The 15119-nt window shown below is 41.2% G+C and overlaps 1 protein-coding gene across 4 annotated transcripts in view; it reads right to left on the bottom strand.

The window, feature by feature from the left end:
* Positions 1-3042: 3042 nt before the first annotated feature.
* The window catches only part of LOC112464864 (ELKS/Rab6-interacting/CAST family member 1-like), a 39218-nt gene continuing 27141 nt past the window's right edge, over positions 3043-15119 (bottom strand). Inside the window, exons 5-7 of one of the 4 annotated variants that reach the window (XM_025032121.1) lie at positions 7000-7188; positions 4714-4855; positions 3044-4278 (exon numbers count right to left, since the gene is read on the bottom strand). In XM_025032121.1, coding sequence (XP_024887889.1) covers positions 3911-4278; positions 4714-4855; positions 7000-7188 — 699 coding nt within the window. In that variant the 3' untranslated portion in view covers positions 3044-3910. Of the gene's footprint in view, positions 4856-6999; positions 7189-9943; positions 10025-15119 lie in introns of all 4 variants that reach the window. The other 3 variants (XM_025032119.1, XM_025032117.1, XM_025032120.1) reach the window with 3 other exon arrangements.

Here is a 15119-nt window from a genome sequence, read left to right as displayed (position 1 = left end):
TACACAGAGAGTAGAAAAATAAGGATTGTCACAACCTCGGAACGCGCGCACGATCTCGACGGCAGTCATGGCCGCCCTCGGCGAGTAGAAGGATCGTTGGGAACATTTTAGGCGTGATATGCTCGGAACAGAACGAGAACTTCTCACAACCACCTGTGCTAGAAACACTCGACTCGAGTGGTACACATTATTCTTATTTAATTATGGTTAAACCGGGTATAGCCCGTACCACGCGATTTACCCGGGTACGGAGGAGAAGACGTGTTAGGAGGAGAAGAAAAGGCTGAATCGGGAACAGGGTGCAGGATTAAATCGCCGTGAGCTACGAAAATATTATTTTCGGCGGAAGCTTCAGATATACTTTTCTTTCTTTCCTTACCTACACACACGCATCGTACACGCATATGCATCTTCACAACATATATGCGTATGTGAATACATGGACTTCACGTACGTATGTATTTAGAAATGCACGTGTATGTATGTATATAAGTATATGTATATATATATTTATATGTAATAGATCTCTCTGCGTGTCATTCGAATAATTTTCTCTCTCTCCTTTGGTAATCTCTTCTTTCATCTTCAATCCGTCGCCGCGCGTTCACAAACAACATCACATTCATATAATAGACATTTTAGGATTCAACAAATGTTCTCGTAAATTCACGATCTAAGGCCTAAGAATTTTAGGAGTACGCATGGTTGTTCTAACCGCGCTGTAATAGAAGCTACCGAAATATTTAACGACTTTCTCATTGACTTTCTCACCGCGGGATCCGAAATCCTCGCATACCAAGTCTCCCTCTTGTCTCGCGCCTCTTCGACGATGTTTTTCCACATCTGATAAATGTTCTTGGATATCCGGAAAATAGTCGGTCTTTCGGAGTATATTCAAAAAATATCCAAGATACCTATATCCGTTAGATTCATCGAATATTCCCGATACGATGTCTCACAATATCTAGATTTTCGAATGTTTATTATAACGTGACTGTTATATTTGTCACTATGTGAAAAGAAATTACAGTATAAAAATTATTATAAGTAATTCGTATGTCATGCTATACTGTTTGCGTAAGAAAAATAATTTTTAAAGATACAATGTATACATTTTTTAACCAAATTATGCAATTTCTTTATTACTTTTTAAATTAGATATTTCAGACAAAAGAATAATGTCATACTTCAAACGTTACTTAAAGTATTAGTAATGGTTTTATAACGTTTCATATTCGAGAAAGCAAAGAAATCTGAATGTCGCTTGACGTCTTGATATCCAAGAACATGTCTGGCTACATCTGTCCTATTCCACTTTCTCCGCGATGTCGTGTCGCGGGAACAGGTAGCCTTCCTCTTTCTTGCCCTCTGGAGGGCTATTACTGAAAGTTAACGGAAGATCAGAGATCGCCCGAAGGTTTATCACGCTATAAACACAGAGGGATTTTTCGAACGACGTATGAACGTCTGTGCATCTGCAGGGTGTAACCTGGGAATTCCTCGCGTTGGAAATGAATCGCGTGTTGCGCGGTCTCGAAACATAGCTCGCCGAGGAAAACTTTGCTTCGCGGAAGTGAAAACTTCGGACCTAACACGCACGCGTTTATCGAATTGCATCTGTTCCTTCGGCGAAGCTATTTGAACTTTCGTGGATATCTTAAGTTTAATAGCTGTTTAGTGACTTACATAATTATCATGCTGCCGTGAAATATCTGCGTCAATATTGTGCGTACAAGCGGGCTGTATTGACAGATATGTTAGGCTGAGCTGTTATATTTCTTGGAACTTCTGAAATCTTGCGACTTAAAGCCTTATAAAATATGTGAAATTTTATATAGAATTATTGATACGCCTATATATAACTTTGATTTTAAGATTCTGTTTAAAGATACGTTGTAATGTTATACTTTAGCTGGTAATGGTGATTCTTATCATAAAAAATTGCATCATTATCGAGAAGCTGTTTCGTCCATAAATCGCGCGTGAAACTTTTCCATCGCGAGGCCGCCTCACGTAACGCTCTGCACTCACACGTCTATCACCTAAGACCTCACCCTGTATACCTACGACATCTAAGTACAATCGAGTCAAAAAATAGAGAACTCTGCGTTTCGGGATGTCGCGTGACGAGAAAAAAGATTTCGGAGCGATAAAGAAAAGCAGGTACGCGTTAAAGTGTTGTGTGTGCACGTATGCGGTCGACGAGAGTCGGTGAGAAGTAAAACAACCTCGGTCCGTTTCGCGGATCGACACTACGGGAAACACTTATGGCGATATCGCTTTATACAATTTATTTTACGTGACTCTAAATCCACGCTAATGACTCCTATATAAGGACTCCTCCAGGAAGGAAGACGGGAAAGTTAGTAACGGCGGTTGATAACGCTAGGCCGATCGCTCGCGACGAGACATTTTCGCCCGCCTAGATAATAACTTGCTCGTGTCGAGCGAAACGCAATTTGCAAAGTTCGAATCCGAAGTTTGCAAGTTCGTTCGTTTAAATTAACGCGTGCGTAGACGTCTTTTGAGCTCGTTCACTCGCAAGAGCGATAAACACTAAGGAGCAATACACTACCTTGTTCAGGGAAACGTTCGTGCGACAAAATCTGTCTAACAATAAGTGATTTCTAGTTACGGCTAAAGATTCTATTTCCGACTAAATGTTCGCGCCACCGTTCCACACATTCTACAATTTGGGTAGTGCGTGCAAGTATTCGGCACTGAATTCAGCCTCGAAATTAACATAACATGTTCTATTATTATCGATTTCACAAAAGACGTTTTTCCTTTATCAAATCGTTGTGGCTTTGTTTTAATCTTTTACATTATTAAACGATTTAATGTTTACCGAATTTAACATTTTGTTTTATTTTCTTCTAAAATTTATTTGCATCTCTTTCCATATCATACGATGACTCTAATAGGAAGACGAATAATTTATAACAAAGCCAGGAAAGAGACTGTTCCAAATATTTCTTTTCGAAGACATTTTTCTAAATAATCGACTTTAGCAGCAAATCAATATAATTTTAAATTAATTAATTCTAAAAAAAACTTTTATAACTTTATTTTCAAGTACGTAATATATCTAATTGTAAGTAAATTAATTTAAATGGACTATTTATCGAAAGCTGGATTTACTTACTGCCTAAATAAAATGTTAGAGCTAATATTTGCATGAACATAATGTAAAGGTCCAATGAAAACTTTTAGTAGTGTCATAAATATATTCCCTAGCCATTATCCGATAATAAACATTTAATTTTCCGAACTGCAGCTATAACGTGACGGGTTCAGCAGGGACATCGTGGCGCGAAGAGATCGTTCATCCGCCGCGTTGTCGTTTTAGTTCTCACGGACTCCCGTCTCGTACGTGCGTAATACGCGATGTTTCGGAGAAGAAGACGAAGGGAATCGAAAGATCCTTGAGTGGGGAAGTCGCCGACTCGCTCTTGCACCGGCGCCAGCTCTTCAGCTTCCTCTCCCCTTCAACAGAGAAGTCATCCTACGTACTATGTACGCCCTTTTCTTCGACCTTCTGTCACCTAGATCGACTCTTCGCGGTGATCTAGCCTCTTCCCCGAAGACACTTATTCTCCTTCCTTTTGGATGGTCCGCCCTCGACGAGAACAACAGATCTTTCTATCTGCGACTCTCTCTCTCTCTCTCTTTCATCTCGAATTGACCTCATCAACCTGGTTCTCTCCGATCTCGATGGCTCTCGAAACTAGCCGACGAGAACTACAATGACGAGGATGACGACGACGACGACGACGACGACGACGAAGACGACGATGAACACAACGACGAAGACGACAAAGACGACGAAGACGACGACGCGATCGTGATCCTCGTGTACCTGTGACCGGAGGAGAAACGTCCGTCCTCCCGCGCCGTCTCAGGTGTCGCCCTAGGCGGCGTCGTTCTTTTCGATGCGCACGTTGTTGATGAAGAAACTTACTTGCCGTTTGAAGTTCAGGTCGTGCTTGTTGAAGGTGTGAGCGTGCAGCGCAAGAGCGCCAGCCGCTGCCGGCTCTAAATGTTTCAAGTGTTGCTGCATTTGCTGTTGCTGCTGCAGCTGCAGCTGATGCTGCTGATGAAGATGATGATGATGGTGATGCTGGTGATGATGCATCTGATGAGGATGATGAGGATCTGTAGCATAGCGATCGGTATACGGATTGACCACGCCTGTGGTGGCGCCCGACGAGATGCCGGCCAGGCACGAGGAACCGCCACCGACGCCCAACCCGCCGCCGCTCCCGGTGGTAGTCCCACCTGTCGAACCGGCAAGCAACGAACTGGTTAGTCCCGCGGACGGCGCGTATCCACCGTACGGTACCAGCGAGGTCATCATGGACGGTCCCCTGGCCAGGGGCAACGTGCCGGGCTGTTGCTGACCACCCAGGCCGGTCGACTGCGCCATACCACCCAGTTGCTGCTGTTGCTGCTGCTGTATAGTACCACCGCTGCTTGGCACAGCGATGGCCTTCAGCAGTTGTTCCCGCAGCCTACCGCCGGTCTCCTTAATGCGCTGCATCTCGGCTTCCAGCAACGCCACCTCCTTCTCCAGGGTTGTTATGCGCGCGTCTTTTGTCTCCATGATGGCGGTCAGGGTGGTGCTACCGGGCACGCCGCCTGGAACCGCCACGCTACCTCCGAGGACGGTACCGCCGCCGCAGACCCCAGCACCTGCACCCCCCGATACGCTACCTAGTCCGATGACCGATGCACCCGCCAATCCGCTGATGCCGCCGCCGCCGACCACCGGGTGTCCCGAGGACGCGGTCGAGGCGTACGCGAGCTCCAACTGCGTCTGCAGGCTCTTCAAGTTCTCGTTCGTCGCTTTGAGCTCCTGATACAACAGAAGCAACAAACGGGGAAGACGGTTACAGGTCGTCGACTCTTTCTCGCGCCGCAATTTCTTTTCTCTGTCGTGTCTCTCTAGCGCGATCTCGCGATCTAATATCTTTTTTTTGTCTGTTTGATGATGTAGTTGAGATGTTGTCTGATATCTTTTTTTTTAATATTTTCTTGGATGTGAAGTATGCAGTGGTGCGGTTTCAAAGATGTGACTATAAAGATGGTTGGTTGGGTGCGGCTTCGCTAACGCATGAGACTGCCCCCGTGTTTGTCGTCTCTCTTTCGGAGTTCGTTGAGCTAGTTTCGTTTGCTGTGCGCAATATCATCCACTGCTGTATCGCGTATTAAAGATTTATTTATTATATTAAGCAAAAAAAATAAATAAATTTAAAAGAATCTGTAAAAATACTTTAAAATGCAAAAAGGACTGTAACATCATACACACTAGAATAATTTCATTTTGTCAAATTTTATCGGAAACTTAAAAAAGATCAATTGAAAAATTATTGTACCATAAAAATAATAAATAACGGTATTCGTTTCCACATATGTAAAAAACTGAAAAAGTAGCAGCAAAATGCGTAAATTTACGGTAATTTTCGATCTCGTTATAAATAAATGGCTGGTCTATTTTGATGAACTAATTATTCCTTTATCGATAAATATCGAAATTCGGAACAATATTTCTCTTCGTTACGCATTCTGGCTGTGAATGACACACGCAATTTTCATTCTCCGATCTTTCGGTTCGCGGGACAGTCTCGAGGAAGCGGAAGTGGCACCGGCAGCGTCCCGGTTGACGAAAGAAAAGCGACGTACCGCCGAGCTTCCTTCTTCCAAAACAATCTTCTTCGTTCTCTTCTCCGAGCGGTATAAAGACGTTTTCGTCACTCCGAAAAAAAAAATACGATTGAGGAGTCAACCGATTCTCACCGATCGAAGCGGCGAAGAACTCCTCACTCACGCGTCTCGACATTCATTCCTCGCTCGCTCTCTCTCTCTCTCTTTCAGGATCAGATCTCTGGTTCTAAACTCGCGTCTTTATTGCCTGATTTCTATTCTGAGGTTCGATCGGCACCGCACCGATCACTGATGACGATCGACGATCGTCGATCGGTAACGCCACATTAAGTCCTTTCGACGATCTCACGGTCGCAAGGTCACGCTCTAACATTCCAATGTGCTTGCTTGAATTTCTCTCCTTTTTTTATTTTTAGTTAATTTTTCTCACAGTGATCCTCTTCCGGACGCCGGGCGCCGCCGCAGTTCTTTCGCCCACCGCGACGTACGGCCGACATCGTTGTCCATTTTTCTGCGCGCGGCGTTTCGATGATTTGTCATCGTGCTACATTAACACGTATTCCTTCACGTATTTTACCCGATTTTTTTCCCCCAGAGAATCCATCGGTCACCGTCGCGATCAACGGTGTGATATTTGTCGAAGAAATTGTTCGGAAATGCGCGAAAATTTGTAATCTGTATCAACAAGGAATAGCAATTCGCGATTTCTCAGCTATTCTTGCTAGCTCGAAACGCGGCCACGTCGTATGGACAAGATCTCTTTTGAATGCACGTGCGGATGCGTATCGGTGTTCCGCGAGCGTGAGTAAAAGGGGCTTGAGTTTTATCGGCTCGATGAAAGAAAAAAAATAGCAACGACCAATGAGCCGGTGAGGGCTCGTTATTCATCGCCTGCTAAGCGCTCACGCACGGATACGCATCTTGATGAGTTTGTGTATGACACGTGGAAGCGCGGGCAGACCGGTGCATTTCCTCGAATGAATTACATTCAATATAAACATAACAAGCATGTTCTCCATAGAGTACAACAATGCAGTTTTTCTCAAGTCTTGGAACACGGTTCTTCAGAAATGAAAAGAAAATAAAACATAATGTACGATGCACATGTAAAATAAAATATTGGAATAAAACAAAATAGGCAAGTAAAAAATATGAAAGATCTACCTTGTCGGAAGTCTATTTCGAGACATTTTAATCGGACGCTTTATCGAACCACCTAAACCTTAAGCAAACTACATAGAAAGAATGTATGCGCGAGAAATGTCGATCTGCCGGCGCTTCCATCGGCGAAATACGAATGGTGTTATGATAGAGAGGATAAGACAGTAAGATTACGCGAGGAGAACGACGTCGTATTATCGCATCTCGCACCAGGTCGGTGCCAAACAGTCGCAAAGTCCTCCCTTGGGCCTGGAATCGGCTCGGCTTGACGCGACTTGACGACTTTCGGACCGTCCCGCTGCTCGTGCATCGATAACGACGATTGGCGATGATAGCGGTAAGTCGTGATGGGCAAGAACGTGTCTGAGGCGTACAAGAACGAGAAGAGAGAGTATATATATAAATGGGCGTTAACATTCAGTGAATCAACAGCCGAGATGATGGCAGAACAAATACGTAAAAAGTAGTGTGGGTGTATGTAAATGTACATCTGTAACACGGGCGTTTATGCACACGTACATACGCAGGAAATGCGCTCGTGCGCGTACGTATGCATATAACGAGAGATGGTGCATATATATACATATAAAGTACTTATATATATACTTATACAGATACTTTATATGTATGTGTGTATATATATATATACATATAAAGAATCTGAACATTCCATATGTATAAGATATACACGCGGAAGGAAGATGAGAGGATGTGTATAGTATGTAGGTATTATATATGTGTCTCCGTATATTGTGTATATATTAAATATGTATATAGAAAAAGATAATATATATATGTATCTATATAATAGAATATCGAGAAAAGAAAAGTAAGTGTAAAAAGTAGATATGAAAGTTGTTCTCTTACGGGACGAGCCAAAAGTCTCGTACAGCCTGACGTCGATTTTTTCGTAGCGTGTCTCGTCCATCCTCCTGATCGTCAAAACTCGGCCGAATGTCGTTTGGAATACGAATGCCATTGATGACCATTTTCTCTTTCTTTCGTTCTCTCTCGCGTATGCACGCGAGAAAAAAGTCAATCTCTCGATCATTTTTTTTTGTCTTCGAGGTACTTTGCATTTCCAGATTAGTCGCGCGATGTCACGAGAGGCAAGTTCTAACGCCGTAATGTATTCTTCGACCGAGACTTTCGCTACTGAGAGCAACTGTCGACGATAAAATGCTCCGGTGAACGCACGACGGCGAGTAAGCACTCGTCGTCAGCAAATGAGAATTTTATTTGTCGGGAGTTTCTCTCGACAGCAACAATCTCTTAAGTGTTGGAGAGATATCGAGTTTAGTCGGTTACATCGGTAAATTGTTGGCGGAGTGTCGATAAATAAAAAGAGAATATTATTGATGAAAACAGTAACATGATCTAGATAAAATAAGTTGGGATTTATTAGTTTATCCCTTTACAAGATAAGTTTTTATTTAAAAAAAAATACCCACAGTTGTTAAGGAGATCATTCGATTATTGAATTATCTATATAAACGATTAGTCATTATTAGATAAGCTATTAAATTGATAAATTAATTATTATTAGAAATATATATTGTATGATTATAAAAAGGATTAAAACTACAACAATATATTCTGGTTTATTCCTCAGAATTATAGCAACTCCGCAATATATTAATTAACCGTATGAATAATTTTTTTATAATCGATGAATATGAAGTAATTGCAAATATATTCGAACAATTTAACCACATCTTTGTGAAGAATTATCAATTAGCTGACTGCAAATTCTTGCAAAAGAACGTATTATTTGATAATAATATCAAAACTATATTACAATCAATAAATACCAATTAAATAAATTTAATAATGTAAAATTCTACATGCATTTTAATATTTTTTGTAGACATACAAATTCCCAAAACTTACGAATTTATGTTTTTCTTTAAAAAAATCAAAACCATATCCTTATGTCTCTTTTTATCTTATTATCTCTCTTTTTTTGCTACAATCCGCAAACAACTGATAAATTTAGAAATTATTATTGTAACAAATATCAATTGGCAGTACATTAAGTTAGACGTGTGACCGATTAGATTCGATCTTTCCTACACCTATCTTTGAACATCGCAGCGTATACGCGTGCACGTTTAACATATTAGCGATGACTTACGTGAATTTAGCGTATGCCACTGATCGAGAGCCACTGTACGATGCGTACATTTATATCCAGGCACACACAGGCAAAGACGTAATACACGACGATAAATGAAGTACCGGAGAGAATTTTAGACAGCGACACGATAAAGATGGCTAACGTGCAATTAATTTTGATGAGCCCAAGAAGGGGAGGCTTACAATGTTACAATTTAGACAGATTATATTCGCGCGCGGCGTCTAATTCGGCTCCTAATTCAGCATGCGTGAGCGTGCGTAATTCATGGACGAATACTAATGACGATATTAGTCGGTCAACGTGACTTCATTTCGACGGAATAGTTTCAGGATCGCGAAGTAACCCCTATCTCTTAGGTAAAATACGTTTCGATCTCGTGAACGTAGAAACACAAATGTTAAAAAAAATGCAGTTAAATCTTTTAAATCAAACAAATTCGCGTATAAAGAACCATTTTGAATGCTATCTCGTGATCTTCTAACTTTCAACGTTGAAAAATATTTAACGCATGAATTACTTTAATTATTAATTATAAAAAATTAAACGTAAGTTTTGCAAAGCTATAAATTAAAATATGAATGTAAAATATGGTTTTTTTTTATGTAGCTTACACTCTGCGATATTCATTTTCCACGTTTGTACTTCGTAAAATACGCAAAACTTTGAATTTTACGATAAATTGTAATTTTCATGAGTGATATTTCACGAAGGCCTTTTTTCACATACGGTGGCTCTCTTGAAGGCAAGCTTTTCATACAAGACGTATACTTCACTTATGTATATGTACACGTGTGACACATCCTATCAGACAGCGGCTGATTGTTCGAGTGGGAGAGATTATCTATATTAATTTTATATTACTATCCATAAAAGAATAAATTCGTCGCTGGAGAAAAAAGAAATTCGAGGCAATTTCGGATAATTAGCTTCGCTCCTGCATCTACCGGGTCCAATTAGCATTAATGTGTGTAATTAGTGTACCTGTTGGGAGTGTTGGGTTCTCCATGGCGGGGCCTCGTGGGGTAGGAAGTCACGTGCGTACCGCCAGTCCCTAATTTCGAGCTACGTAGTGATGTTGTAGTTGTGGTAGTTGTAGTTGTGGTTGTTGTGTTGTAGTCGATGGGTGATGACTCGTGGTGACCGTGATGATGACGGTGATGGCTGATCATGTGGTGGTGATAGTAATCGTACTTGTGGTTAGTGACGGATAGTGAATGACGTGACATAGACGGATATGCGGGCGTGATATTTCCCCGCGCGAACGGGAGGAGGGTGACTAACGTATCTTATCGCCTACACATCCAAAGCAGCTCATTCCACGCATTCCAATCGCAGCTGTTATTGTTACTTCCGTTCCGATATTTCCCCTCGAATTTATTTTCCTCGCGCTGTTCGTTCCTTCATTCCCTGCGATCGGCCATCTGCTTTCTCGTCGTCGGCGTCTTTATGTCCGATATCGTGTTCGACAATAATGGTAGCGGCGGACGATTCGTCCCATGACTCGCTGATTCGGTGACGTATCGTATAATTGGATGATTCATCTAACATCCGATCTATCGAATTAGATTAATGGAACAAATTTAGCGTCATTACGCATCGCGAGTCCGAGAATAAAGTTCTTGCTTTTTGCAGAATATCCATATATACATATAATGGTTTGTAACGTTGTGTACGAGCTGATTGTTAGATAAATTATCTCATTTTACCGAGGTCATCGAATAAAGACATCGTGGACGAATCGTTCTTGAATTGTTCGACATGTATGGTGCAAAAAGAGAGGTAGAGGAGAACACGTGGCCTTACATGGAGCTAATTTGGAAAAGTAGGATGTGTTCCTGTTTTTCTATTCACAATGGCCATTGCATGCTTTTTAAAAACTCGTATTTAATGATTATGAATAATTATCTCCTTTTTTTCGTACCTTTAGTTACCTGCTTTACGGTGGAAAAATTTAGATAATGGCAAAATTATGTAAAATTATAAAAGTTATATAAATTACATTATTTTATATGAATATATTAATTATATATTAAAAACATACAACGAAAGACACAAAAAACAGACTAATTTAGTATAATAATAATACTAATATAATATGTTAATGTAACTTAACGTGCATGTGCCAGATATTTGTATTGCAGATATTTTAATAATTTCCTTCTTTTCCAATTCGAAAACTTAATTTCCTTTTGTTTCTTCAATGATACCCAAAGTACATTACTTCGAAGACTTCGCCTGAATTACGGCAATTAATTACGTGCAACGAGATTGCAGCTATTAATTGCTGCGCGCGCCCGCGCGCCCGCGCGCCCGTCGCGTCGCGCCGAGATCGGCTTATGCCCGGAGAAATTTGTCGTGAAAAGAGAGGAAATTGGACCGAGTAGTTTCCCCCTCGGCGTCAAATGTGCGCCCTTCTTCCTCGAGCTAATCGGAAAACGTCTTCTACACGCCCGTGGCGTCTGTTAATTCGTCACCGAGAATTTGAAGTATTCTCAGTCGAGAATCATGAGATAACATCTGTATTTCACTCGCACACATTTTAACCGAAAGCAGGTAATTAAGAGATTGAAGCCAGTAATTAAAATCGCTGTAATTTCGACAAGTTCAAGCGTCGATGCTTGAACCAAGGATTTCAGTATAAAATAATGCAAAGGCATTATCACGTTTTCATTATCGCAAAGCAATTGTCTCTAGCATCAACTTTTCGAGCTTGTCAAAGTTGTATCGATTTTAATCTCAATATAGAACACGAAGGACTTGTCGAAGGATTTCAACGGATCGGTTGAGATGAATTGGACCAGGATTAAAGGTACATGGACCGGGATTGGTGATAACATGATACAATGCTCGTGCTAAGTTGTCACAATGAACAACGAGACAGGCTTTGGTGCTAGTGCAGCTGATCGCTCAAGAGTTTTGCTCAAAGTAGTTTTCAGAGGAAGTGGAGAGAATGAGTAAAGGTTAACATTGTGCGATATTTTTTTCGGTGACAGAATGAGAGAAAGAAAGAACGAGGAGGGAGCGAAAGATTTTTCGTGCTGTTTATGTTAACGTGCTTATTCCGTTGAATTCGTGCACGAAATTGCACTCGGACAAGTGCCACGGTTCTGTCAATTTTTATTCTGTCGAATCACTCCCGACTTCGAGTGCCACTTATAAGCTATATAAACTCCGTCTAAGTCCTAAGTCTAACAGGCATGAATACGAGAGTGCAAGGAGATCGAGATAGTGAATGCGACGTTGTTCGTGAAAAACGTTAATTATAATAATATTGTTATCTTTCCTTGGTTTTCATAAAAATTCCATTTAAATAAAACGCTGATTCGCGTAGTACGCGCTTTACTAAATTTCGCTGAAATTTACGGAAGTGAATTCACGATCTGTGAAATCAAGATCTAGTGCACGAAAAATTTGATCGTTCAATCGAATGAAGTAACAGATAACTTTTGAACAATTTTCTCTGGAGCAAATTTCGTTCGCTATGTTAGGCGCTTTTGCAGAAATGCAAATGCAGCAAAGCTGCGTAGGGGACACAGGAAGTATGAAATCTTACAAAGAAATATTGCGGATGAAAAGCGGCGCGTGTGATGAGGTGGTCATGACTAAATGGGAACGTGAACACGACGCGTGGCAAAAGTGGATCAAAAAGCGCGGAAGAAACAAGCTCGCCGGCTACAACGGGCTTGTAGATAATAGCGGCTTTTCCGAACGACTTCGCATTCCGTATACCGAGAACGGGGTTATAAACGAAGGGAGGGCACTATGAACGCGAGGACGTATCTCGGAAGGTATACATGGTCTAGGTCTGCTCTAAAGACCGTCTAACACGGATTGCATTAGGCAGAGCGGACATGGTGATGGCGATGTGATCACGCTGATGGCAGTGCTCTGGTGCTCGGAAACTCTTTTACGAGACTAACAAACTAAATGCTCGTTTCGCTATGTAACAGCACAGCGGAGCAGCGACAGTTGCTGAATGAGAGTAAAGCGATGGGGGGATATTGACGCTTCAAAAATTCACGAATTCCTGTACCATTCGGATTTAACGTGAAGACCTCTCTTTGCGATCTTGTCGACGAAAAATCGGTAAATATACGTCGAAACGTATGCAAATTTTCAAGTAAAGCGAACAGTATTTGCTTGAAATATCCAAACGCTGCAATGACTTTTTAACAGATAGATAGACGCGATTGTAACAATTTTTATGTAATTTTTACAAAATTGCGATTTTTTTCGAAATCCTGATTGCGATAAAATGCTAGATGCCTTTTTGGCGTCCGGCGACAGAAATTCTCGGCTCTGTCATCACGCGTTTTACTTCTCTGTAATATAAGTTTACGGCATATCGGAATGCACGCGTGGCGCCGTAGGGTATCGAAAATTCCATAAAATTGAGCTAGACGGTAAAGCGATACTCGTAATAAAGTGATGACTTGACAAGCACCTCGGCAAATTTCTTTTGACACTTTCTCGGCATATTTCCTTCGGAGATTTCCGCAATCCTTGTTCGCAACAAAAGCATGTAGGAACAGTAAAATCGCGTTTGTATAGGCGTGAATTTTTGAAAACTCTTGCGGCGGTGACGCGAAGGAAAGTGCTGGTACAAAACAGTTGTGAGAGAGTAAAAACCCACGATTTTGCGTGCACGCTGAACGCGACATGGATGCGAATATATGCACGTGTGCTGGAAGACGTGTGCGTGTGTGTGTCTGGTATACGTGTACATGTACATGTGTAAAGTCGCTGAGTGAATCTCGTCGATTTTCCACCTCTGATTCGATTTTCCTTCTCTAAGGGGAGAAACGCTGTCAAACCGGAATAAATAGAACATCGCGAGCTGGTTCGAAATGCACCGAAATATTTTGATTGCGAACGTCGCCGATTGCACAAGTTACATCACAACAAAGAGAGTCATATCCTAAATAAATGTAACGTACTCCGAAATTGAATTCTCTATTCTATTCATTAAACGCGCATTTCCCTACGTTTTGTACGAATTTTCGTTATTATAAATAATTACAGAAAATTGCGTGAAGAAATGAGTCACAGCTACTGAGTTAAATTCTCGTACAAATATCCTAATTTTGGTTGTAATAAAGCAGGCAACTTTTTTGAGGATATAGTGCACAATTATTACGACCTATACCAGAGATATTACACCACTTCAAAACTTCAAACGAAAATTCCTGAGTTGTTAAAATCTTTGTACACGAATTCTTGAACTATCTACATTTCTAAATCATTGGATTCCCGAATGTTTCAATTTCATTTCATAATTTTCATTTTCTCTCTCATTTTAATGTTTGTATATATTTACAATTCTCGCACTTTTCTTAGAAAAGTTCTGTTGTAAAACATACTTCTTGAATTTCTTTTAGATTTGTTTATAATGAATTTTGAAAGTTTTCTATCTTTTGATATTTTCACACATCCGCGAATCCCATAAGATTCTCAGATCGTATTCTTATCAAATCCTCGAATGACCAGATCTTTCACGTTGTTACACCCGCAAATTTCGATCGACGAAATTTCCGCGCCTGTTGACCGAAGATTCATCGGCTATTGCCTATCGCCGTTTCCCCGATCTCGCATGTGCATACCGTACCTTAATCTCGCCTGTATCGCAAAACACAGAACGGAAAACCCCTTTCCGTCGCTCGCGAGAGCCCAATCGATTTTGGGGGCAACGATCGAGTCGAGTCACACGAGACAGGCGGGGAGAGCTCGCAATACCCTGTTGTGGTCCCTGAATCGAGAGTAGGCTGCCCGTGTAAAGATAAGGGCTAACTCCACTCACCCCCTGGCGTTCGTTTTCTCTTTTGTCCGTTTTGTTCCTCTCTCTCTTTTTTATTTTCTCAGATCTTAGGTGAGAGAACAGAAGTTTCAAGCGTGAGCACGGCACACGGGGCAAAAAGTAAAGCCACTGGCGGTGCAATAACTGCAAGCTACTTGCAAGCAACTACTCGTACAGAACAATGGGCAGCGATTAATGTTAACGCATATGTGTACATACATAAAGTGGACAAAAAAAATAGGCAGATTATTAATGTCGATGCGTATACACATATGCGTATCGAAAATGCGTAATGAGCGTCGATCGAAATGAGAATGATACACACATATATATATGTATATACATATATGTACGCGATGCATG

This window comes from Temnothorax curvispinosus, unplaced genomic scaffold (genome assembly GCF_003070985.1).
Source record: "Temnothorax curvispinosus isolate PA1 unplaced genomic scaffold, ASM307098v1 QBEX01014646.1, whole genome shotgun sequence".
NCBI lineage: Eukaryota > Metazoa > Arthropoda > Insecta > Hymenoptera > Formicidae > Temnothorax > Temnothorax curvispinosus.
Note: the sequence above shows the minus strand (reverse complement) of the source record. Positions and strands in the feature narration are given on the sequence as shown.